Below are 24,986 nucleotides of genomic sequence, written 5' to 3' on the forward strand. Positions count from 1 at the left end.
CTTTATGAATTTTTGATGAAACAGATACCATATAATTTCCTCATTCTTGATGTTAATTAGCGTTACCTATGCTGCATTATGTAATTCAGACTGGACTATATGAATTAACAGCAAACAAAAATACAGATTACAATTGGGTTTCAGGTTTGAAGTTTAACTGTAAGAGGCTCTGATGTGCTCAAATATTTGCCTGCATAGTTTTGCTGTGAAATTTCTGTCGTTTCATTTTGCTGGACTTACTTTCAATCTAAGCAAAATGTGTAGATGGTTTAAAATTGTTAGAAGTATTAATAATTTTTAAATATACAGAATCTGACTTTGTTATTATGTAATTCTTGAGGTTTTTATGCAGCTTTTGTATTTTGGCAGGGGAGACCTTGCTTATTTTGATGGCCTCAGTGAAACTATTCTTGCAGTGGGTCTTGTGAAGCCTAAAGGAGGTAAGAAATATATGACAGTGACTAGAATTATGCCGTTTCTAAACATTCTTCATATGTGTTTGTATATGTATACATAATAATGCCTGTGTATTTATATGCATGGTTATGTTTTATTTGTAGAACCATTATGAAATTGATTACAATCCAAAAGTAATGTGTAATTTAACAATTATTTACACTGATTAACTTTTTTTTCTAAACCATGTTGTACTTTTAATATTTCTGCTGTTTACAAATTTACACATTGAAGGGATCTTTCATGAGATCCTTATTTCTAGCTTTTTTCCTCCCAATTCTTTTGGTGGCTACTGCTTACAAAAGATTGAAGTCAGAGTTTGATTGGCAATAGGGTTGGACATAAAAGAAGTACATTTATAAGAAAAACATTATTTTTAAGATTCTGTTATTTCATGAATTGGAAGCTTAGCTGCTGGTTGTTTTCTAACTCTAGAGTTTCACAGATTATTTGGTCTTAAATATGACTATTCCCTCTAACTAGCAGATACTTTTATCCAGTGACTACAGTGGATACATTCATTGCGAGTCTGCAAGGTTGACTGCAAACAAGATTTATTTTTTTTCCCCCACTTCAGGCATTTTCCAGCCTCATGTACGACACTTACTTGTTCTGGCTACCACAGTGGATATTGTGATTTTAGGGCTCAGCTGTGCTAACATACAAACAGGTAATACCTCTTTTTTCCCTTTTCTTAAGTAAATTAAAGCTATTAGGTTGGTATTCTTTATAATGCATTAACAGGTAAACATTTGTTAGTATTCTTAAAAAAGCAAGATCACGTGCTGTTTCCCTTAGTAGATTATAAAACTTTTTACAGTCAGAGTGAAGGAATTCCCTTCTTACGGGGTAACAAATACTGATCCTGGGACTGTCAGAGGAGCGTTAAACTGTATTGTTCACTGTTTGATATAAAACAGATTTTTGAAACAGATAGTCCTGTTAATTAAAAAGTATATTAGAAAGGGAAGGAAAAGATAGGTGTGAATCTTAGTATCAGACGCTGAATGGAGTTCATTAAGCTGATTTGCATTTGTATTACAACCACAGAAATTGAGAATCCAATACCAACTTTTTTCAACCTTGTATGTAGTAGGGAAATAGAGAAAAATATATACATGTGGTGTGTGTGTGTGTGTGTGTGTGTGTGTGTGTGTGTGTGTGTGTAGAACTCTTATTTTAGATTTGTTGGTATTTAGAGGAGGTAACAAATGCTAGAAAATATATGGAAAAACAGATTTTGCTTCCTTTCTTGGGAACTTAGAGAATTTACTATGATTTTTTAAAAACAAAAGATTAGTTATTCTACAGTTCACTTGGAAGGAAAGCTATTACAAAATATATTTGGTAATTCTGAAATTTGCTGTAACATTTTCTGAAATACCTATAGTGTGTATAAGAACAAGTGAAAAACTAAATTTTTTTTTTCTTGGTTCACTTAAGGTTCTGGAGCCCTCAATGACAGTATGTCTGGTGGAATGCAGCTGCTGCCAGACCCTCTCTATTCACTCCCTACGGATAATACTTGCATGCTGGCAATAACATCCACTGATAACGGGCGTATCTTTCTGGCTGGAAAGGATGGCTGTTTATATGAAGTAGCTTACCAGGTGATGATAGGTTTTATGCACAGGCATTTTTTCATGGTTGTGGAATGAAAGTACTAAGAGTCCTAAAATTGATGTCAATCTTGTCATCTCCTTTCTTTCATAATTCTAGTGTGTGACTTGTTTACACAAATTCTGACTTCTCATCACAGGCATATTTTCTTCCAAGAGGTCTGTAAATAGCTGATTGAAGAAACAGCAATGTAGCTTTGGTAAAGCTTTTTTTTTTTTTTTTTTTTTTTTTTTTTTTTTTTAATGGCAGTTACTAGGAGTACTGTTGCTTTCAGTTGTCATACCTCAATCTTCTAAATTGCTTTGCCCCTTCATTAACTGTTCTGGACACTGGAAGCAGATAACCTAGTAGCTGATTAGAGAAGGTTTATTGTGCTCTCAGTATTTAATTTTAGCTCATTGAATGAGTTTGAAGATTTGAGCTCTCCTTAAGAGAGAGTTAAATTAAACTTTTATCTTTAATGTTTTTTTTTTTTCTTTTACTTTTCATTGTCAGCACACAAGAGCTTTGCTTTAGATGTGCCCTATTTTTCTAGGTCCCAAGAGAGGATACCCATGCCCATACCTGGTTTTAATCTTAGTTTGAAGGAAGGACATCAGATCATAAAAAAAAAAAAAAAAGTAAAGGCCAGAAGAGTATTGGCTTAAATGTTCAGAGGCATTTCATTATCTTGAATATCTGGAGCTTTTTTAACTGAAGTTTGTAGTGTTTGCATTCACATTATAGCTTTGAAAATCTTATTTTGAAGCTCAGTGTTAAGTTCCATATGTCAGTGCAACAACAGTTGAAAATCCACATTATTGTTCCATATTGATCTGCATAATGAGATGTTCTGTGCAGTGTTTTCAAAGAGAGAATGGAACTTATTTTAAGTATAACAGTTTGAGTTACTCTAGTGTTCATGGGTGGATTTTTTTGTCAAAAATGGTGGTGGAATTGATCACACTAAACAAAGCCAAGAAAAACTGTCTCATACCTTAGCATTATGTAGGAGCTTATTATGAGATGAACGTATAGGCAGATTTATTTGAATCACAGGTAATTGTATACAGACAGTTGATGGAAAATAAGTGAAAACTATATTTCTATTAAGATACTAAAAATCATTCATAAATCTGATGTAAGTGATTTTTTTTGTTAGATTTGCTTTGGCTTTAGTTTAATTGCAAGCAGTTTAGTTAGTTTGCAAATGTTTCTGTAAGAGGATTTCTGTAGGGATTCTCATAAGAATTGCTGTTAATTTTATAAAATAAAGGATTACCTCCTTCGGCAGTTTTATTTGATATCTTCCAGCCTTTTTTGTGTAAAATTTTGCTTTTAATAATCAGCCACAACTTTCAAATGAAAAATATATTCTTTTTGACTGAAATCAATGGTATGTAATTAGATTTTTGCTTATTTTTTACTTTTTCTGGTAGCAGCCAATTTTTTTAGTAGAATTACTGGTTCTTTTTTAACCTCTCTCTCTTTTTTTTTTTTTTTTTTCCTTTCTTTAACGCTGCATCTGTTTTAAATTGTAGGCTGAGGCAGGCTGGTTTAGCCAGCGATGTAGAAAAATCAATCATTCAAAGGGCACCCTCTCTTTCCTTATTCCTTCATTGCTACAGTTCACGTTCTCAGAGGATGGTAAGTATTAATCGTTGATTATTCCCAATAATTTAATGTAAACTTTTAAATTATACAACTAAGTAGTAAGACTGAATACTTGATCCTCATTGTGTGCATTTAGTTATAATCAGTGGAAGTTGTGGTGGCTGGTGATTCTGAACTTGTCACTTGTTTGTATGCCCAGGTCAGCATATAGATAGCAAAGCCTAGAAGTTTTGATATTTGTGACTGAAAATTCCTATTCTGTAGGTGACACAAATTCTTATTCTGTAGTACAAAATCAATATGTTCATAATGGGATCATTGCAACGGACAAACAAATTTTAAACATAATTTTATCTTATTCCACTGTTTAGTGAAAATTTAACTTGAAATGATTATACTTTTTTTTTTTTTTTTGTTCAGGGATGGATTAAATAATGCTTATCTTTAAATTTATTAATAATTGTTTGAAATTGTTTACTGTTTAAATCACTTTCTGGTAGAAATCTTGAAGATTCTTCTAAGTGATTCAGCCAAACTGCAGTTTTTGTTAACTTGCATTGGATTGTTTTAAGGGTATTCTATCCTAAACATTTCTTCACCAAATCCAGTGTTGATTTTCTTCTCCCTTTTCTTTTGTCCTTCCCAGATCCTGTAGTTCAAATTGCCGTTGACAACTCTCGAAATATCTTATACACACGCTCAGAAAAAGGAGTGCTACAAGTATGTGACTCACACTAATGTTCCTTTGCTGTGTTACTAATGTGTATGTGATTGATAAATTATCTGATAAAGAATCTCATTACCTGATAGTTCTTTATAGATCTGTCAGGATGTTATTCCAGTTTATCTTTCTTTAACAAAGTGTATGTCCAAGACCTAAAATACTTTTTTTGGAAAGAGTAGCATTTTGATCTTCCTCTTAATTGTATGGAAATATGAGAATGCAATAATGTTAAAAAGTTTGAATTGCTGCATGGTGAGGCTACATGAATTAATTAAATTGCAAAACACTAAGCACTACTATTAAATTGCAGGTTTACGATTTGGGACAAGATGGTCAAGGAATGACTAGGGTTACTTCTCTTTCACAAAATGCTGTAGTTTCTGCTGCTGGGAACATTGCCAGGTATATGACAACTGCAATGAGAGGCTTCCTTTAAGGCCATTAGTCTCACTATATTTTTAAAGAATGTTGTTTGCTTGTTTCTTTGGATTTTCATACAGCATCAATTATGTAAAAATACCATTTTTTTTCTTTGAAAAACTCTTTTTTTCTGATTTTAGAACAATAGATCGTTCTGTATTTAAGCCTATTGTTCAAATAGCCGTGATTGAGAATTCTGAGTCCGTAGACTGTCAACTGTTGGCAATCACGCATGCGGGTAAGAAAGCAATATTAATTAAGCCCCTTTTTAACTGATAAATAGCATCTGTCGTTTAGCAAAATTGACAGAAGTTTTCCTTTTTACAGAATGAAAGTTTTGAAAATGTTATTTCATTCTGATATATTGTTTTATATATTCAAACTGTTTTAATGTTTGATTTGAATATGACCGTAGAATCATAGAATCAGTAAGGTTGGAAGGGACCTCTAGAGATCATCTAGTCCAACCCTGGTCACACAAATTATGATCCATATTTAATGATAAGAAAACCAGAAGAAAGTGGCGTGAACACAAGTTCTTTAGGAAATTAGTGGCAGAGCTAGATTAAAACCATTTTAGCTGCCTGGCTTTCTAGCAAGAAATGTGGCAGTGTACAGAATCTGTTACAAGTCTGAAACCAGCTTTCTGTCCAAAGTGCTGGTGTTCCTGCTAATAATCACAACTACATTATATTGCATGAAATTGGTCATCTTTTTTCTTTTGTTTAGGTGTCCGACTGTATTTTAGTACTTCACAATTTAAGCATCCAACAGCTCGTCCCTCAATGTTAACATTGGTTCATGTCCGTTTGCCTCCTGGATTTTCGGCTTCTTCTAATGTGGAGAAACCCGCAAAGGTTCACAGAGCTCTTTATAGCAAAGGTAAGCAGTGACATGCAGCCGAGGTGAGATTTTCTGCGACAACCACTGTTGTCGTTTTTTTCATCTGGGAGCTTGAAGCAATGGAAATACCAAGAGCTAAGCATAATTTCTGTGTGTTAGTTCTTGAAAATGGCAGGTTGCCATATTTTTCAGAATTCAGTGCTTCTGCAAGGCTCAATATTTGAGCTAAGAACTCTGCGCATGTGTTAATTGCCTTTTTTCATGTAATTAGTAATTTCTGGATAAAATAACGTGGTGCAATTTACCCACATTTCTCTATTCACATGTGATAATTCTTCAAAGCAAGGGATAGAAAGAGGCTTCTTAACTATTTAGTGCCTGTCCTTTTTTTCTGAGTTTAGCAACTGTACTGAGTCGTTTATTTTTTGACTCGTTTAATTATGATTTAAATTAGATCACCACGCAGCTTCCAGCTGGTTTCAGCTTCTAGACACTTCTGACTCTAGGCTGAATTTTAGGAAATGATGTAGAAATGGGAGGAAATCATCTCTGTGTTGCTGACCTTTTCAGTCATTTAGTTGCCTTTGTGGATAACATTTAAAATAAATGTCTGCAAGCAGTCTAAGAGTTCTTACAGTTCATGATCCCCATATAACCAAAAAAGACTGCAAGTCTCTTCAAAAATCATCTTTGATATTTTGTCTGACTGATGACAGACTGACTGTTGGGGGAGATGCGAGGGCACTGATGAAAACTACATACAAAAATCGAAACAGAGAAACAAAAAGCGTCATTACAGTCTTGGTATCTTCTAGCTAAGTCTAGAGAGTTGTGTGTTTGTTTGTTTGTTTGTTTGTTTGTTTGTTTGTTTGTTTTGTCTCTCTGAAACAGTTTGCATGACTAGACCTTATTCGTTATTCCCCATGGTAACTTGCTTTGTGAATTGCAAGTTAAAAAGGTAACAAAAGGATTAATCAGTCCTTGTAGTTCCTGCATGAAATATTAGGTACACTAAGACCACATCAGTATTAGTACATCATATACCCCTGGACCATTGCTAGATGCAAGGTCAGGGTCTAATGAATGAGAGAATAGGATGGCTGCTTATAGATACCCCATTAAGAATAGCCTCTAGACCATGATAATTCTCATTTTATGTGGAAAAACTGTGAGAGTAATAGCTGACGCAGAACTATACCAAGAATCATTTTAACAAATTAACAAAAGCAACGATCAACTTCTAGTTCAGGAATGGTGTATGGCACTTTTTAACTTAGTGTAGTGTAACTGCACTCACTTGGCACATGACAAGACTGGAAATACCATGAAAATAAGATTATTGTTACTTTTTCCATTTAGGGGGGGGAAAGCTTTATATAACAAGCAGCTGAACACCCAAAATAATATGTATGTCGGTAGTAGATGATCTAAATGCCCTTTGTCTGTCAGGTGCCATGTGAGAACGAAGTTAAAGAACTGCAGATTTTGGTAAGCCTCAATAAATAACAAGAGAAATGCTTATCACAAAAAACAGTGATGTAAGATGTAACCACAGATGATCAGAAGGAGAATTCTAATAAAATTTTTGTGCATTTGTATGTATATGCAGAATATAATGCGTTTTGGTTCCAGGCAGTCTCTTAGTTATGGACATTGGTATTGTATTGGTCTAGGAATCTAACATTTGTCCTTCAAGTATATCAGAGGTTCTTTGTATTGCTTTTAGCAGTGAGTTCCTGAGCCTTTGTTAGAAAGAGAGTAATGGCAATGCTAAAAGCAATAATTATTTTAGATTTTTAACATAATGATTTTATGAGCAAGGGTATCTCCAGAAGATTTTTCTTCCAAGATCTGTTTAAACATACCATTTTTATGAAGAGTATTGTACCTATTTTAGCCTCGTTTTTGTTTGTTTCCTTTAAATACCAACATGGTGTTGGTACCCGACACCTGAATGACATAAAAGCCCAAGAGATATTAAATGCTGTTCAATGTATGATTAGGACTTAGAGATTGATTTTTATTAAGTATGGGGCTGATGAATTCTGATGAATTTGTATTTAATGTGTGATTATTGCTCTAGTGCAAACTATTGAAATCACCATTCTTACTAGGGGTCCTGCTGATGGCTGCTTCAGAAAATGAGGATAATGACATCCTGTGGTGTATCAATCATGATTCTTTCCCTTTCCAGAAGCCAATGATGGAAACACAGGTACTAAATAAACATTCCTATGATTTTGATGGAATATAGATTTTTTTTTCCTGATAACATGCGTATTCAAATAGTAGTATCTGCAAGAATTGGATAGGTTGCAGGAAAACTCCCATGATAAGTTATTTGGATACACTTACAAAGCTACCTATACATATATTTTAAAATTAATTTAGTAGATGTTTTTGTTCAGTGAATAGAAACTATCTGCAGGAATTGTCAGTTCAGCCGTATTTTCTGTCTTGATGAAATGTATGAATCAAAAGAAATGCCTTATCTTCTAAGAAATAGTAGTTAACATATTTGAAAATACTGTCTCATATTTATCACGTTGTTGTCTATAGCATGCTGTTCAAGCACTGGAAGATGTAGTTTCCAGTACAAAGTGTGTTATTTGACAGGAATGAAATTTGGCAAGGAAGATTAGTCAATATCTGTGTGTTAGAAACTTTGGGTTTGTTTAGTTCAACAAATATGTCATGTCTTTGTTAACTATCAGACATGATCAGTCCCTCCATTACTTCACCCATTTTTTTATGCTTCTTTCTTAAGTTGGTTTATAGGAGGGTTTTGGAGGGAATTATTTGCTTTATGCATCATTTCAATGAGAGCATTTCAGCACTGAAACACATCTGGAGGCTTCTACTGGTATACAGGACTGACCTGTCAAGATTAATGACTTTGGAGGAGCGTTATAAAGACACTTTATCATTAGTCTGCCTCTCTTCTCCACATGTACTAGGTGTTGACTTCTCAGTTTTTTCTAAGGCATTTAGCAGTAACTGATAGCTAGGTTTCCCCAAAAAAATGAAACCAATTTTTGAACAGTTACTTTTTGTTAGTGTACACAGTTTTCAGGAACATCCTCAGTACCATATGTCTTGTCTTGAATTATATTTAGAGCACTGCTGCCAGCTATGAAAGTTGTCTAAACTCCCATGGTTCAGTTGCAGCTTTTTGTGGTTCCTTTAAAAAAAATAAATTAATTAAATTGATGAGACTTGGTTCTAATGTGGTTGGCAGATTGTTGCTGTTTGTATTCTGGCAGCACTGAAAGATCCTACCTTGCAAGTTGTTTTACACTGAGATATAAAACTCAGTCCTTGCTACCCAGAAGCAGCATGTATATAGCTGCAAATATGTTGGTAATCTTCTGCTAGACAATATGAGGACTTACTTATTTTCTTTGAGATTTCTTGTCTCAAGAATAGTTTCATCCAGTATAATTTTAAGGTTTAATTAGATTTTGTTCAAGGTGATATTTTACTATGTCTGTTATCAAACTTTGGATGATATCTCTCTTGTTCAGATGACTACTCGTGTTGATGGGCATTCCTGGGCTCTTTCTGCTATTGATGAATTTAAAATTCAGAAGATTATAACACCACTAAATAAAGATATTATTCCCATAACTGATTCCCCTGTTGTTGTGCAACAGCACATGCTGCCACCTAAGAAATTTGTTCTGCTTTCAGCCCAGGTGAGTATTTTTGGTTTTTAACGGGAAATCAGAAGAGTAAATATAAAACCTGAAGACTGATTCAGACCTTTAAATGTTTATTCATTATGGATAAATTTTTGTGATTATATTTTGAATATAAAAATGAATAAGGGAGAAGACTGATGAAAACAACTTTATTGGTTGCAAATCTATTCAAAGCCATTGGGCCAGCTTCTCTTGTGCAGTGCATTGATTCCTTTCTGTTGGCCTTAAGAGACTTTTGTTTAAATGGATCATCTGAGACTTTTTTTAACCTTGTTTATACTCATGATTAGGTGAAATTCAAACAGATACAGATTACCCAGAAAACAGGGCTTGAACAAATATTTATTGTTGACAGTTGAAATTTGAACAAAGAATTTCTTCTTTGTCCTGAAAGGATCTCAGAAAAGATTTTTTGAAAGGGGTATGTGTTTAAAAAAAAAAAAAATGAAATTAATTTAAAAGGAGGAGTGGGTAAGTTATGTTTAGCAATACTTTAGGGCAGTTACTGTCTTAGCCACTAAATAATTTATAATACTTAAGTCATTAGTGTCTTAAAACAGTACCTCTAGGCTTGTGTAATTATGGGGCTTATTTGTGTAAGGCTGATTTTGTAGCGATGTTATTTGTAAACTACAAAACATTGAGCAGACACGTAACCCTGGCATCCGTATGCATTTGTTTGATGGCAGCTGTTTTGTGTTAAGACAGTTATGAGGCAAGATGCATTAAGATGATTGAGTGCTGATAATCTTACCATGAACCTGGTCCTAAATTCTTGAAGCAGATTTTTCCAGTCATTTTTGAAGATTTATGAGAGGTGTATAGCAGGTATACAAAGAGAAAGGCTTTAAGTTGCATTTTTATTGTATACTTCACTTTAGGCTGTGATCTCAACTTCTAGAGACCATTTAGCCATGGCAGTATTTTTCCTATCTTTCCTGGACTTGTTAGAGAATTTTCGCTATGTGAATGGGAACTGGGCTTTAGGCACCACTGTGTTTTGATTCAGTACTGTAACAAATTAAAACTCTGAGAATGATAAAGATTAACATTGTGGTCTGTGGGGTAGTTGTTGTTGATATAGTCAGTATAAGGACAACTTTATTCAAACTTTGTATTGCTTTTTGTATTACATTGCTACTTTAATACAGACTTACTTATTACTTTTAGGGGAGCTTCATGTTTCATAAACTCAGACCAGTCGATCAGCTGCGGCATCTTCTTGTTAGCAGTATAGGTGGAGATGGAGAAGAAATTGAAAGATTTTTCAAGTTGCACCAGGTGAGAATTTTTGAGTTGTCATGAAAATCAGAAGATCTATAGTAATTGTGTGGCCTTATAGGAAACCTAATCACTTTCTTTAGCATGAGTGACTTTTTTCTTTTTTAAAAGAAGCTACAAATGTGTATTGCCATTTTATTTATCAACTCAGGTATTAGCCTTTACTCCTGCACAGTCTGCATAACGCAAGATTTATGTAATGAGAAATTATTCCTCATTTTATGATATCTAAAAATGAAAGTGTAATATCATTTTTCTTGAAATTCTTTCATTTCTTGTACAAAGAAGTGTAATGCTGTTCTTAGGATAAAGTTTTCTGAAAAGTTAAATTTCTGCAACTGCAAAAGACTTTTAAAGGCCAGTACAAATGTGTAGAGTCAGTCCTTTTTTTTATTTAACAAGCAGGAAGGAAGCTGTATCTATCATGGATTGCAACTCTAATTTGACTAGTACTGACTTGTACATGTAGTGAAAGTTCTCTATAATCTATTGTCTTGTGCTTTGATAGGACATATTAAGTGCTATTTTAACATGCCTTTAGAGCATGCAAACAAATACTTGTTTAGATTTTTTTTATTATTATTCAAACAGTCTTAAATTATGTTTCCATAGAAATTTCATACATTTTAGTCAAAATTAGGTGATAGAGATTGTTTTCTACCAGTAATCCTATTCAGTTTGCAAAAACATCATGTATCAAAAGTTTTCCTGCACTGCTTTACCTGCTACAGTGGGATGTTTTACTATGATTGACTTTGTCTCTTTCATTGGGAAGACCTGATCTCCTTGCCATCTAAATAAAATGATGCAAAAGTACTCAGTTATGAGTTTAGTTATAGGTGTGTATAACCTGTTCACATTTCTTAACAACTTGATACAAGCTGCCATGCTAATAGTATAATATTCTCTAGGAGGACCAAGCCTGTGCCACTTGCCTTATCTTAGCCTGTTCTAATGCTGCTTGTGATAGAGAGGTATCTGCCTGGGCTACCCGCGCATTCTTCAGGTAAGTTTCAATTAATCTATAGGTTGTTCTGAAAACTAAGCTTAAAATCTTAGGGTCACCATGGCCACTAAGGAATTGCACAGGCTGTTTAACTCGCCTGAATAAGTGTTGTTTTAAAATGAACAGAAACTACTAAACTTGGTGGAATATGCTTTTGTGCTAGTTAGGGCTTGTTTTCACAGGAAGCTACCTGTAGTAATGACTTCTGTTTAATTACCTTGGTGGATGCTTGTATTCCATGTGCAGAGGAACTTTATTCTAAATGTAGAATATATATATATATATATATATGCTTTAAGTTCACTTGTCTGTATCTATACATCACTATATCCCAGTTCATTGAAGCAGAGAATGAAGGCAGAGTTAATATCTTTAATTAGACCAACTTTTTCTAACTTTCTATTTGGAAAAAGAAAACAAATTTTTGGATCCTCAAGTCATTATTTGGATTGGAAGTAAAAGCAGAAATGTTTAGGGCTAAATGCAACACAAGAACAAATACTCAGTTTAACAGATAATCTGAAAGGTAATATAGTTAATAGCAGCAGCCAGTAGCCAATCTTAGCAGGTCAAGGAGCATGCTCGGATTGTATTGAAAAAGAGGCAATTGGTTTATAATTTGTGAAATAAGTGAGGGCAAGATAAGTTCTACGTGCCATATTGTCATCATCTCTGTTGCATCCTGGTAGTTGTTATGCAGTAAAATTAAGAATTTTTATTTTTAAGATATTCTTTTCAAGGTGTTTTATTGGTTTCCTTGAAAATCAACACGGGAATGGTCAGAGCTGGTTGTTTTGTGGTAAATGATCTCCCAGCCGTAGCTGAGTATTTTTGTCCTTTGTGAGTTCTGAATCTCTGTATGAGTTTTACTATAGTTATTTTTTCTTTTACCAATGCATGAAATCAGTGAAAGTATTTGATCACTTCCTAAAGTATATTACATCCTGTGAAACATACATGGAGGATCCTGGAATTTGAATACTTCTGTTTTAGAATTGCTCGTTGCTGTGGCTATAGAGATGTGTTGGCAAGATGATACTCCAGGTTGCTTATCTATAATCTGATTTCATTTCATGCTGATCAGTTTGTCGGTGTTTCCTTCTGATAGTTAATTTAATAAAGTTCTAAGGCTGATTGAAGACTGGACTTGTTGAGTAATAGCTCTCTTAGACCGAAAGAAGCTATCACAAACGCTTGCTTGAGGAAAATACAGTAGTTTGAGGGCCTTGTGTTACGTGCTATGTTCTTTTCTGTATGTTTTGATGATGGTTGATTTTGTGGAGTTAGGTGTGTTTTTATATATAGAGTGTGTAGGGTTCATATTTATTGTGTGGGGGAGGGTATATATTGTTGTTATTTATGGGGTTCACCATTGTTCCAAGCATTTTTTATATTCATACAGGCTTAGTGTTCAGGGTCTGATGGCTCTTGGTCACAGCTACTGGTTTCTCCCCCTGCTGCCCCCCAAATTCACACACACACAAATTCAGTGAGGAATTTTGGAGGGTATGTTTGTCATCCATATATCTTAGGTACTGCCTTTCATATGGAACAGATATGTAGAGTATTTTTATTAGCCGTCTTAAACAAGTTGGTATATTGTGAGACTTTGTTGGCTCACCTAACAGTGGATATAGCCTGAAGAAAAAAGAGGTGTTTTGTAAAATACAGCTGTTGTGAGTGAGGATAAATACACAACTCTGACTATACGTTTGGGCTAGAACTACTGAGGGTTATGTTTGCCTGTTTTTTTTTCCAAACTTATTTAGGTGTTAGGTCAAGGCAACTCTCCTCTGTAAGTTGTGAATACTTGCTCATTGTTAAACTCATTAAATGAGGCCATTTGGGAGAAAACATGAGTGATAACTCTGGAGAAATGGATGTTAGCAAATGGAGATGTAACGAAGATTACTAGCTTGTGTGTAGGAGCTAGTAGGAGAGAGATGGTTAAAAAGTACTTGTGGTCTATGGAAGGATAAGCTTGACTCATCTCAGGTGTTTACTTCTCCCTAGGTTTCTGTAAAGAAAAACCTTGAAAAGAAACTAAAATATAAGCATAATTTTGGAAAATCTCTTCTTAAAGTCTGAACATATCATCACAGAATATAAAATATCTATAAAGAAAGAGACTAGTTTGATAAGTCATTTCAACAAGCTGTTTATCTAACTTACCTTTTAAATTGCATATGTTAATGCTTTATATTTAACATGTATTCCATTTGTTTTCTGTCTTGTGCTAAAATGAATACCAAGCAGTCACAAATAAGTATTTCTGAGAAGTTATGTTGGCTTTTTTTTTCCATTCCAAAGAACCACAGAGTTGCAATTAGTTCCCTAAGACATAAAAATTAAATGGGCTGTGTATGAAGTATGAAGAATTTTTGGTTTTTGTGTGTGAACTTTAGGTATGGTGGAGAGGCACAAATGAGATTTCCATCAGCTCTGCCTCCTCCAAGCAATGTAGGACCTATTCTGGGTTCTCCTGTTCCTGCTGGTGAGTATCAAGAATTTCAGGGGCTCTAGTGTTTTATTTTTCCTTAAATGTATTGTATATTGACTCCTCATAAGTACCAGTGGTCCTTTTGTTTGAAATGGTCCATTTTGGGGTCTTTCTTCAGTCACTGGCTTACTAATTACAGAAGTTTTCTATTTCTACTAGGTGATTTTGGATTTAGTGAGAGTGATGATCTCAAAATATGTTTGATGTTGCAGATAATCTGTTTAGATTATGTGAAGAAGGTAACCACTTCTTGCTGCCAGAGGCACTTCAGTGAGAGAACAATTTATCAATACTATAATTCTTACTTTATGAAGATTAGTTGTTTGTTGTGTGGCTGTTAGCAAAATAAGTTCTTACAATGTCATTGTCATACCTCTGCAGATATTTCTCATTTGAGAAAAAGAGGAATTTGGATCAAGAAATGAATGAAATGTTTGGTGTTTAATCGTTTCTCCCTTTAAAAGCCATAGCTCTAACACACGTTTTCAACTCTAGTCTTCAGTGCTACATAAAAACTAGAACAATACCTAGTCTTTCTCCTCAGAATCTTGTGATTAAAGTGGAGGCCTTTCCATATATTCCAGATACACTTAGATTTTATACAGGCTTCTACAGTTGCTTCAGGAAGTTGTCCCTTAACGTGTATCACTCATTTCATTATACATCTTACCAGTTTTTAAAAAGATATTCATAATGGTGAATTTGGAACCCTGATTAAATTACTGGGTTTTTTTGTTTGGTTGGGTTTTTTTTTTGTTTGTTTGTTTTTTGTTTTTTTTTTTAATCAAGGATTATTTAGGTAATTGCCAAGATTCTTTACATTTAATTGGCATGTAGCATTAAACTTTACATAAGTCTTGGTTGAAAACTTAGTTGCCTTGAATGCAAAGATATTCTTTTTTCCATACTGTTTCTAATGTACATCCAAATTCATATTAGAGAACTGAACTAGGATGACGTCTTGGAAAAAAAGCAGTTGCCTCTCTTTTTAGGAAATCTTAACTAATGTTAAAAGCACTAAGAAGAGTAGCTATTTTTGATGCATCAGTGGCTTCACTTGCCAAGCCTTATCGTATGGGGTAATAGCAATGTGAGCAGGAGCTGAGGCAAGGCATCAGAGTGTGAACCTAAGCAGGAGGCAGGGAGGAGAGCAGCTGTGGACATAACAGGTGTCAGGAGCAGAATGAGAGTGAAAGATGTGGGGGAAATGATAGAAAGGTCTGTAATCACTAGAGTTGACTCCTTTTAGAAGTAAAAGTATTTTCCCCTAATTTCCTTTGGTATTATGTATGCATCTTTGAAACCAAGTATCAAAGTGCATGTTTCCATTCTGCTTCAGTGACAGGTCCGTGTAGAAGATGGCACCGTTCTGCAGCTGCTTACTCCTTTTGCTCAAAGGGTAGAGAACTGTCATGTGGAATTAAGGTTCTGATACTTTGGATGACCCGTGTGGTGGGTCAGAATGGTGCTATCTGATAGAATGTTTAGAATTTGTTTAAAACACCTTGAAACTTTGCATGTGAAGTTACATTACAATAACATTAGCATTGTAAGGCCAGGCACCTTGAACTTAGTCCGCTCATATGTATTTACTGTTGAAGTCTAACCATGCATTTGCATGCTGCTTTTCTGCCAGGCTGTGCTTTGCTTGGCACAAGGATAATACTTTTGGGAGTTACTTGGGATTGTTTAGTGAAGGAGTTTGCAGAACTTACAGCTCCGTGAATAAAAAGAAGTTTGAAAGAACTGTAGTGAATAAGGCAAGAAGGACTGATTCTTTTATACAAGCCAGTTTTTCAGAATGGCAGTTTTCCTGCCCTTTTCATAATATGTAGTCCTACATGTTGCTGAATAAGGCACATGTACATTTTTGTAGATCATCACACGTGTTTCTCATATTTTGGAGTCTTACTTTACAGAAGGGCTGAATATTCATAGCTGAATCTGAGGTCGTACAGTTCTGTTCTGGACTCACTTGGGGAAAAATAGGCTCTAGATGTCTCAGACCGAACAGTGCAAGTTAGCAGTGTTGGTGTAATGTGTGTCCAATTGCCCCATGTGAAAATGAGAGTAGTAATACAAGTTTCTTTCAATCAAATATTTTAAAGGTAGAAGCAGTATTCTTTAAAAACATCGAAGTCACTAAAAACTAAGTGCTTTGGGAGCAGGTGTCAATATTAGAAAAAAAGGAATCAGAAGACAAAAAAAAACATGTGGACAGTATTATATTCAGTTTAGGAATTGGTAGGCATGCAGTAAATAACATGTAAACACTGAATGAAAAAAATGCTTAATAACGGCTGTTGAATTATATTTATTTGTTTCATCTAAGGTATGTTGGGTTCTGCAGAAATGAGTGCAATGTGCTATTTAACTATAATTAAAAGTTACTGGAATGGATTTGCAGAAGGTTCCTGTATAGTTACTAAATGCTGTGATTTTTTTTTTTTTTTTTTAACTTTAAAGTACATGATTTGACAACTTTGCTGCTTTTGCACAAGGATTTGGGGGGTTATGGTGTTTGGGTCTTTTTTTTCTTTTTTAAAACAAGCTTACATTTTTTTTCTTTCCTTTTAGGTTCCCCCTTGACTATTGATAGTCCATATCCTAATCCTAGTTTTTTGACAACACCTGGACAAGGTAACTACTACTTTTCCTCTGCTAAAGGAATGGAGGATTTTTTCATATAGGCTTTTTTATTTATATCCAAAATAATCAGAGTAATGTTTGCCTTCGATTATCCTAGGTTTACAACCTCCTAGCATGTCAACCCCCGTGTTTCCTTCTGGGAATTCCATGTCTCATCCTGGTACATCCGTTAGTGGTATGATGGGTCCAGAGATAGTATTTTCTGGAAGGCACAATGGCATCTGCATATACTTTGCCCGGATTATAGGGTGAGTTGTACATGTACGAAGGAATTACATCGCTCAATTTGCGTCATAGCTTTTCTGTGAATTCTGTCTTAATAATGCTTGAAATCGAGTAATAAAGTATATTTCCTTTCTTCTGCGTTAATGAAGTTCCTGTTGATGATAATATGTTTTCTTTACAACTCTGCTAATATTACATCCTGTGAATAGGATAGGAAAGTTACTTAAAAATTGATCCTGTAATTAGGTGTACACAGCTCTTAAAAACTGCTTTTTTATATTTCAGTCCTATAGCAAGTTCTTTGTTTCCAATTCCTATTCAAAGTTGAAACATAACTGAAGAAGGACTTACAGGGTCAAACCCCTGTCTTAAAAGGCATTTCAGCTAAGAAGCTTTGAATAAAATGTTCAGGTCAGAGCAATGAAGTCAGACTAAAGAAGATCTGACACTTTGCTCTTGGGCCATGTGTTACTAGACTTCCAGTCGAGAACAGGGTTCTGTGTATGCTGGTTGACTCCGTATGCTGACTGGAAAATAAATACTTGTTTTGACATTTGTGTGCCTATGTTGGGAGGTTAGCATTGACTCATATATAAAATATTTGAGAACATAAAGTATGGTTTGATTAAAGCTCTAAATTTGAAATTTTGTTAATATTCTATACCTGTGCCATTCAGAAATATGTCATGCTAATGTTTATGTTGGTTTTTTGAATGACTAATTTTTGTCCAAAATAAATCCTTATGTTAGAGATCCTAAAGTTAAAAACATTGCTAATTTTTTCTAAGAAATTGTATGTAAAAGACTTGCAAAAATAGTCACTTAGTTTATTTGACTTTTAACACAGTACTGTTTTATGTTGCAGAAATATTTGGGATGGCAGCATAGTTGTGGAGAGAGTTTTCAAAAGTGGCAATAGAGAAGTTGTTGCAGTAAGTAAAAAATGTTGGTTTTGTTTTTTAATTTCTCCACAGTATCTCCCTCAAGCCCTGTTACACTACTTTTCCCAATAATAAACTGATAAGGAAAAAACCCATAATCATAATTTGAATGTTTTCTTGATTGTATTTAAGTGCTGCATTCTTAACTTAATCAAGGAGTAGTTCTAGGTCGTGAAATCTTCTTAAGTTATTATTTTGAATGTTATTTCTAAGAAATCTAACTGTAATTTAATATTTATGTTATCAGTTGGCAATGGTGAATTTTTTCAGTGTTTAGTGATGTTACTGATCCTTCATTTCTACATACCCACTCCTGTCAAAGCCTAAAATGCTTTAGTGGATTAGGATAAACATTGAAGTTTTATAAGGACAGCAAATAATTTTCCAGCATCTTCCTGACTAACATATATGCATTTCACTTTTACCTGTGATCTGAACAAAATGTCTTCTGAGTTTGGATATTAGTCGAATCCTGAAGTGAGTAATTTCAGCAATGCAAAGTAACTTTTAGCTAAGCTTTCCTTCTCATGTTGTAAAGTAACTCTGGGAAAACTCTGGAAGTCTCTGACAGTTATGCTCTGTATGTTAACCATGCTCAATCCTTATTGTGCTCTTGAGTTGGAAGTAGTGAAACATAAGTGATTTGGTTATCAGAGGGTCAATAGAAAGTGCTCTATTCTGATATCACCATGTATCTTCAGAGGACTGCATGTGTTTAAGGTCCCTTCCCCAGTGGGCTTTGAATAATCAAAGTGGTGTTCTAGTGATATTATTACTATTAAGCCATTTATTTGTAGTGCCCTTTTTGCTTTTTTCTTTCTGGTGATTTTACCTTAAATTTGTAACCTTTCTATGAAGAAGTTGTTTTCTGTTGTAGGTGGAAAGCAGCGTTCCATCCCATGTGCTGGAATGTATACTACAAGAACTAAAAGGATTACAAGAATTTCTGGATAGAAATGCACAGTTTGCTACAGTAGGAGCCCTTGGAAATCCAAGGTATTATTGATTGTGTTAAATTTAGAAATGATGTTTAATGTCCATCTTTTGAAAAATAGACCTGTGTGTATTTGTGGTCACTGAGTTGCGAGTTGTGTATGATCTCCAGCTTGAACTATTCGACTACTAAAACTGAGGTATTAGACTTCATCTTTAAAATATTCAATATTTTTAATCATATTACTATCTCTCTCTATTTTGGAATTACAGTTTCAGCACACCAGCAAATCTTCAGCAGAGGCTCCTGGGTTTTATGCGACCTGATGGTGGAAGTTCTCAGCAAGTGCAACAAGAACTTCAGCGGAAATTTCATGGTATGCTAGTACCTTTGAACAGGAGGTGTCAGGGAATAGTGCATCCAGATGTTGAATACCCTCACTTTTCTGATTAAAAACCCTAAATACTGCAAATTTGGCATTTGCCAATACTCAGAAATTAGTTCTTCAGAAAGAGCACTATGAACTGCTAACATCTTTTTCTTTCATACTATTCTGTCAGGATCACTGTTTCTGCAGTGACACTGATTTGAAGAAGTTATTTACTTGTAACTGTACTGGAGATGAAGTATGAAATGAAAGCTCAAATCTAGAGAGAAGAGTATTCCAGTCTTTTAAAGTGTAGAAAGTGACCAAAAATGGGGTTAGAACTGCTCTTTCTAAAAGCAGACACAAGTAATCAAACAAGAAGGGAACATGTGTTTATTTTTATTTATTCTGTATTTATAACAAATACATTTATAATAAATATTCATGATAAATGCATGCCTTTAGTCAAAATTTAAGTCTAATTATGTAAATTAAATGTGCTCACGTGAAGCCATATTTCTTTTTCAGAAAGGGTTGCTTCTGTGTTACATGGAATTCTTTTGGGGAAAAGCTAACATGGCAGATTCCTCCAAAGAGAGACAGACAGCACTATTCAAGAGTAGAGGAGAAAATAAATCATTAAAAAATAAAAATGTTTTTGTAAAATCTCAGACAAGTTATCGTCAACTTATGTATAACAATAATTAACATTATGTAGAACATAGTTAGTTATTGGCAATGTATTCGCTTTTCCAGCTGAGGCACAACTAACTGAGAAGACCTCCCTTCAAGGCATCCAGCAGCTTGTTCGCAAAACTTGCCAGGCGTTAGCATTGTGGAAATTGCTGTGTGAGCACCAGTTCAATGTTGTTGTAGGTGAGCTTCAGAAGGTACGATATGAATCATCTGTTTTATGTTTGCTCATATTTAGCAGGTCTGAATTTCTTTTGCTGCTTAGGTATTTTCTAGGGGGCATTAGTTCAATTTATTGAGAAGTGTATTACAAATTTTAAATTGCATACAGGTTTTTTTTTTTTCCTCAGATTGCATATATTTATTTTTAAAAGAGTCTAAAATATAGTGTTGATCTTGTCACCCAATTTTAGCAAATGGGAAATGTTACTAATGATGGATTTAATCTTACTGACAGCTAAAAATGAATTTGTTTTATAAACCACTGTGTTTTGTATCATTTTGAGCCCGTTCTGCAAAGTGCATACTGATAAGAACAGAAGAATGTCATCCGGCCTAGAGCAATCTGCTCTGTACCGTAGTGTTTGTAGCAATAGAGTAGCACAGAGACTTTGAATCCTTGCACTTTTGCATAAGCAGGGGCCCAAAATGTCAGAAAGGAAATTTATGGAACTATGGGTGCTACTACTGTGTACTCTCCGCTAGTGCTGAATTAGCGGTCAGTCCTGGAAGAATCTGTACATTTGAATATCAAGCATTTTGTGCTAGAAGAGAGGAGAAATGATTATTTAAAAAGCTGTATTCTTTGTTGCTAGAAAGAGCAATTCTTCATAAATGCACAGAAGTTGGATCTCTTCACATCCTCACTTCAGGGAATTTCTAGCACAGGCAGCCTTTCTGTTGTGTTGGACAACAGTGAACTAAATGAATAGAACCTTTTCCTTTCATTGCAGTAGCTGTAGGGCTTCTGTAATATTTTCGTGCTAAGGTGCTGGTCATCCATAAACACTACAGGCAACTCCATGTGTACTAATATTATCCTAATAGTTTAGAAAACACGAATAACCGTCAATGTAACATAACATAGAAAAGCAGAAGAGTGCAAACACGATAAACTTCTTTTAAATCAACTCTTTTTCTATATCTGTCTTGTGTTCATATGTAACCGTACTGAGATGGTTCCTATTATTATGCAATTAGTATGTCGTAGTATTAATGTATTCATCCTGACAGTACCCTGTGAAATAGGGAGGAAATACTAATCCCATTTTTATATATAAAGAACAGGAGCAAAAGTGACACCTAGAGAAGGCCACAGAGGAAGTTGTATAGAGTTCCCACTGGCGTTTGGTATCCCAGGGTCTAGTGCCTTAACTGACAGGTTATTCTCTAGTATTTTCATTTCACTATTTAACATGTATTTAAAGTAATGTATTTCTGTGCTGTGTGTTTCAGTCACTGACATTTTGTAAGTTTAATTTACACAGTTAACTTTACTGCTGTAATATTTTTAACTTTCCCAATAAAGCAACAACTTCAGTAAACTGATTTTGTCTGTCCTTAGGAACTTCAAGAACATCTAAAGATTACTGCTTTCAAGGACTTGGTAATTAGAGACCGAGAGTTGACTGGAGCACTCATTGCTTCCCTCATAAACTGTTATATTAAAGATAACGCTGCTGTGGATGGCATCAGTGCCCATTTGCAAGATATTTGTCCTCTTCTCTATAGCACTGATGATGCTGTCTGTTCCAAGGTAAGAGCACCTGCAGGTTTTACAGTGACAAAGTGCAGCATTAGAATACATTCAGATGAGATAACTTGGGCAGCTTGTAAATCGCTATGTTCAAGGGGTCTCATGGGCATGAGAACTAACAAAGGCTGGTCTGCTACATATTTGTATCTTGTAGTTGATTAATTCTGAAGATGATGTGAGCTCTGATTTATGGCTTTTGCAGTGGTTTGGAGTGTTTATAAAGAATCTATCTCCAATGCAATGTCTAATAAAACAACGCATCTGCCTGACATTGATAAAATGTGATCTCAGCACAGCCTTTCATCAGCATGGTCTTTTGTTTTCTACCCATTGCCTGTTTGCATGGAATCTGTAGGAACATAATCGTCTTCAAGAACTTTACTTTTTGAAAATGTTCAGATAAATTTGATAAAAGGTGAGGGGAGAACAGGGAAAAGACAAATGTGCAGCAATTTGTTGTTTAAGACTTGTCTTCACAAGAATCCAAACTAGAAAGCCCTTCTCTCTACTGTGCTTGTACACTCTTTCTGCTGAAAACATGATATTATCAAATGACAAGATCAAATGTTTTGAGATGATGATGTTTGTATTTTTCAGCTTTGAAGTTTGTGAGATGATGAGTTGTTATGCCAGCAGTATTTGTGATCTGTTAGTGCTGCATTCATGTGAACGATCTCTATTTCCTGTTGTTTGTCTATAGGCAAATGAACTTCTTCAGCGGTCTCGACAGGCACAAAGCAAAGTGGAAAAAGAGAAGATGCTAAAAGAGTCACTTAAAGAGTACCAGAAGATTAGCAATCAGTTAGACCTTGCTAATGTTTGTGCACAATACAGGCAAGGTAAGAGACTATCAGTGGTGGTATTCTGCTAAATAGTTCTGTGATATCTTTTCATACCATCTTGTTTTGTTTGTTTTGTTTTTTGTTTTGTTCACTTTCAATTCTTTTTTTTAGTGATCTTTTGCCATAAATAGTTTTTAATTACTCTCAATAACAATATCATTTTCTTCTTATTTAAATCCTTTCTAGATTTCACCAGCAAATTAAAAAGCATTTTTTCTGTATAGAGCTATTCTGATCCCCTTTATTCTGTGTAGTCTCCATTTTTTCAGATATGTGGTAAAAATGTATTTAGCAAAACACTTGAGCTGTGTGCAAGCAGAGTAGTAGATGACTGTGCTCTTTTGAATGAGATTTTATGCCAAGCATGCTGTTTGATGGTTCTAAGTCACTGTTTTGGATAGAGGAAGCTAATGCATGTTTTAACTGTAGATATAAATGTTGCATGAGTTAAGATTTCAGCCTGTGTTCTTCAAGTATGTAACTTCAGACTTAACCCTACAGGCTAGACACAGGTATAAATCTTCATAAGATAGAGACTAGAGGAACTAATGTTCATTTTCCTTGGCTGTTAACATGGGAAGTATTAGATGTCACTTGCCATTTTGTCATAGATTTAATACAATAATGACCATGTTTTTATTTCTAGTGCGTTTCTATGAGGGAGTAGTAGAACTCTCTCTTACTGCTGCTGAGAAGAAAGATCCCCAAGGTCTTGGCCTGCATTTCTACAAAAATGGAGAACCAGAAGAGGATGTTGTTGGGCTCCAAGCTTTTCAAGAGAGGCAAGTTTTCAGAATGCCTTGTTAGTATTACTTAAAGAAACTGAAAAGTAGTCCACATGCTTGTCCCCAATGTGCAATCATTGATTATTGTTAATACTGCACCAGCTTCATTTGGAACAAAGCATAAACTGATGTTAGAACCACAGATGCAGAAAACATTATGATGTGAACATTACAGAGATAAAATCAGTTTAAATTTGTAAACAAACTCAGCAAGAAGAAAATTTCCCACAAACAATTAAACCCCCTCAAATAAATGGAAAGAAAAAAATTATTTGGTAAGTATTGAATTACATGTCATGCTTAAGAAGTGTTTGTTAGAAAAATGATCCAGAACAAACTAAATAGTATCAACTAGCTAACAATGATTTATGTATTTTTATTTCAGTACTTATGTTTCAAAATGCATACAATAATAGAGTTTGACAAAAGTATTTCATACGTGGTTGCAATGTAAATTGTGAGGCTTTTATTTTCTTTTTGCACTATTTGCAGACTAAACAGCTACAAGTGTATCACTGACACCCTTCAGGAGTTAGTGAATCAGAGTAAAGCTGCTCCTCAGTCTCCCAGTGTACCCAAAAAGCCAGGTCCTCCACTGCTATCCTCTGACCCCAACATGTTAAGCAATGAAGAAGCAGGACATCATGTAAGAAACTTGCAAAAAAAAATATATATATATATGACTGCACTCAGAAAATGTTATGATTTGAGGGCTGTGAATTTATTATTAAAAAAGAATAGTTTGACAAAGTCGATAAAAGTCAAGATTTGGCATAAATTGATTTCTGTATGTAAGGAGTGTTCATTAAAAATGATTATATGCAAATAACATACAAATAATATGTGAACATAAATATCGCTATATACATATTCAGTGTTTGGTAGCTCAAAAATGAGAGCAGTGAGCTATCTGTGAAATGTGACCATTTCTGGAGTAACAGCTTTGGGCTTTTCTTCCCTTAGTTTGAACAAATGCTAAAGCTGGCTCAACGTTCAACAGATGAACTGTTTAGTATTGCACTTTACAACTGGTTGATACAAGTTGATTTGGCTGACAAACTGCTACAGGTGAGGTCATGTCTATTCAAGGAAATAATTTCTTGGATGCTTCCATTGGGATAGAAGAGTTAATTATAAAAATGCTGTTGCTTTAAAAGGAGGAGAGAGCAAGAATATAAATGTTGTTTTTACAACCTTTGCAGGTGACTGCTCCCTTTTTGGAACCCTACCTTGTGCGGATGACTAAGATTGACCAAAACAAAGTCCGTTATATGGATTTACTGTGGAGATACTTTGAAAAGAACAGAAATTTTAGTAATGCAGCCAGAGTCTTGGCTAAATTGGCTGACCTGCATAGGTATGGATCGTGTTATTTGTTGCTCATATTGAGGTAATGGAAAAATAAAACAAAATTAAAACCTGCTGTGTAGATATTTTTAAGAAAAGACAAGGATAAAGACCAAGGACAAGAAATGGCCAATGCCCAAGAACATTTCCTAAAAGATTTTTAAATGAATACAGCATGTTTGCTCTTAATCTAGGGAATTACTGAAAAAATGAAGTGTCTATTTTATGTATTATACAACAGGAAATATATTGCAAGCTAATATAACTACAGAATATTAAGTGGTCATTTCTTGCATAGAATTT

The 24,986-nt window shown here is 34.6% G+C and overlaps 1 protein-coding gene across 3 annotated transcripts in view; it reads left to right on the top strand.

The window, feature by feature from the left end:
- NUP155 (nucleoporin 155) overlaps nt 1-24,986 on the top strand; it is a 34,403-nt gene that overhangs the window by 2,990 nt on the left and 6,427 nt on the right. For all 3 annotated transcript variants that reach the window (XM_062599164.1, XM_062599165.1, XM_062599166.1), the window contains 25 exons: nt 370-440; nt 1,034-1,126; nt 1,900-2,066; nt 3,597-3,702; nt 4,316-4,389; nt 4,704-4,795; nt 4,954-5,051; nt 5,543-5,695; nt 7,771-7,871; nt 9,181-9,351; nt 10,528-10,638; nt 11,550-11,644; nt 14,050-14,138; nt 16,722-16,784; nt 16,891-17,041; nt 17,884-17,950; nt 18,837-18,955; nt 19,166-19,269; nt 20,017-20,150; nt 21,518-21,709; nt 22,410-22,548; nt 23,198-23,333; nt 23,829-23,982; nt 24,300-24,404; nt 24,539-24,693. In XM_062599164.1, the coding sequence (XP_062455148.1) occupies nt 370-440; nt 1,034-1,126; nt 1,900-2,066; nt 3,597-3,702; nt 4,316-4,389; nt 4,704-4,795; nt 4,954-5,051; nt 5,543-5,695; nt 7,771-7,871; nt 9,181-9,351; nt 10,528-10,638; nt 11,550-11,644; nt 14,050-14,138; nt 16,722-16,784; nt 16,891-17,041; nt 17,884-17,950; nt 18,837-18,955; nt 19,166-19,269; nt 20,017-20,150; nt 21,518-21,709; nt 22,410-22,548; nt 23,198-23,333; nt 23,829-23,982; nt 24,300-24,404; nt 24,539-24,693 (2,940 nt within the window). The remainder of the gene's footprint in view (nt 1-369; nt 441-1,033; nt 1,127-1,899; nt 2,067-3,596; nt 3,703-4,315; nt 4,390-4,703; nt 4,796-4,953; nt 5,052-5,542; nt 5,696-7,770; nt 7,872-9,180; nt 9,352-10,527; nt 10,639-11,549; nt 11,645-14,049; nt 14,139-16,721; nt 16,785-16,890; nt 17,042-17,883; nt 17,951-18,836; nt 18,956-19,165; nt 19,270-20,016; nt 20,151-21,517; nt 21,710-22,409; nt 22,549-23,197; nt 23,334-23,828; nt 23,983-24,299; nt 24,405-24,538; nt 24,694-24,986) is intronic.

The sequence above is a fragment of the Rhea pennata genome, chromosome Z, assembly GCF_028389875.1.
Source record: "Rhea pennata isolate bPtePen1 chromosome Z, bPtePen1.pri, whole genome shotgun sequence".
NCBI lineage: Eukaryota > Metazoa > Chordata > Aves > Rheiformes > Rheidae > Rhea > Rhea pennata.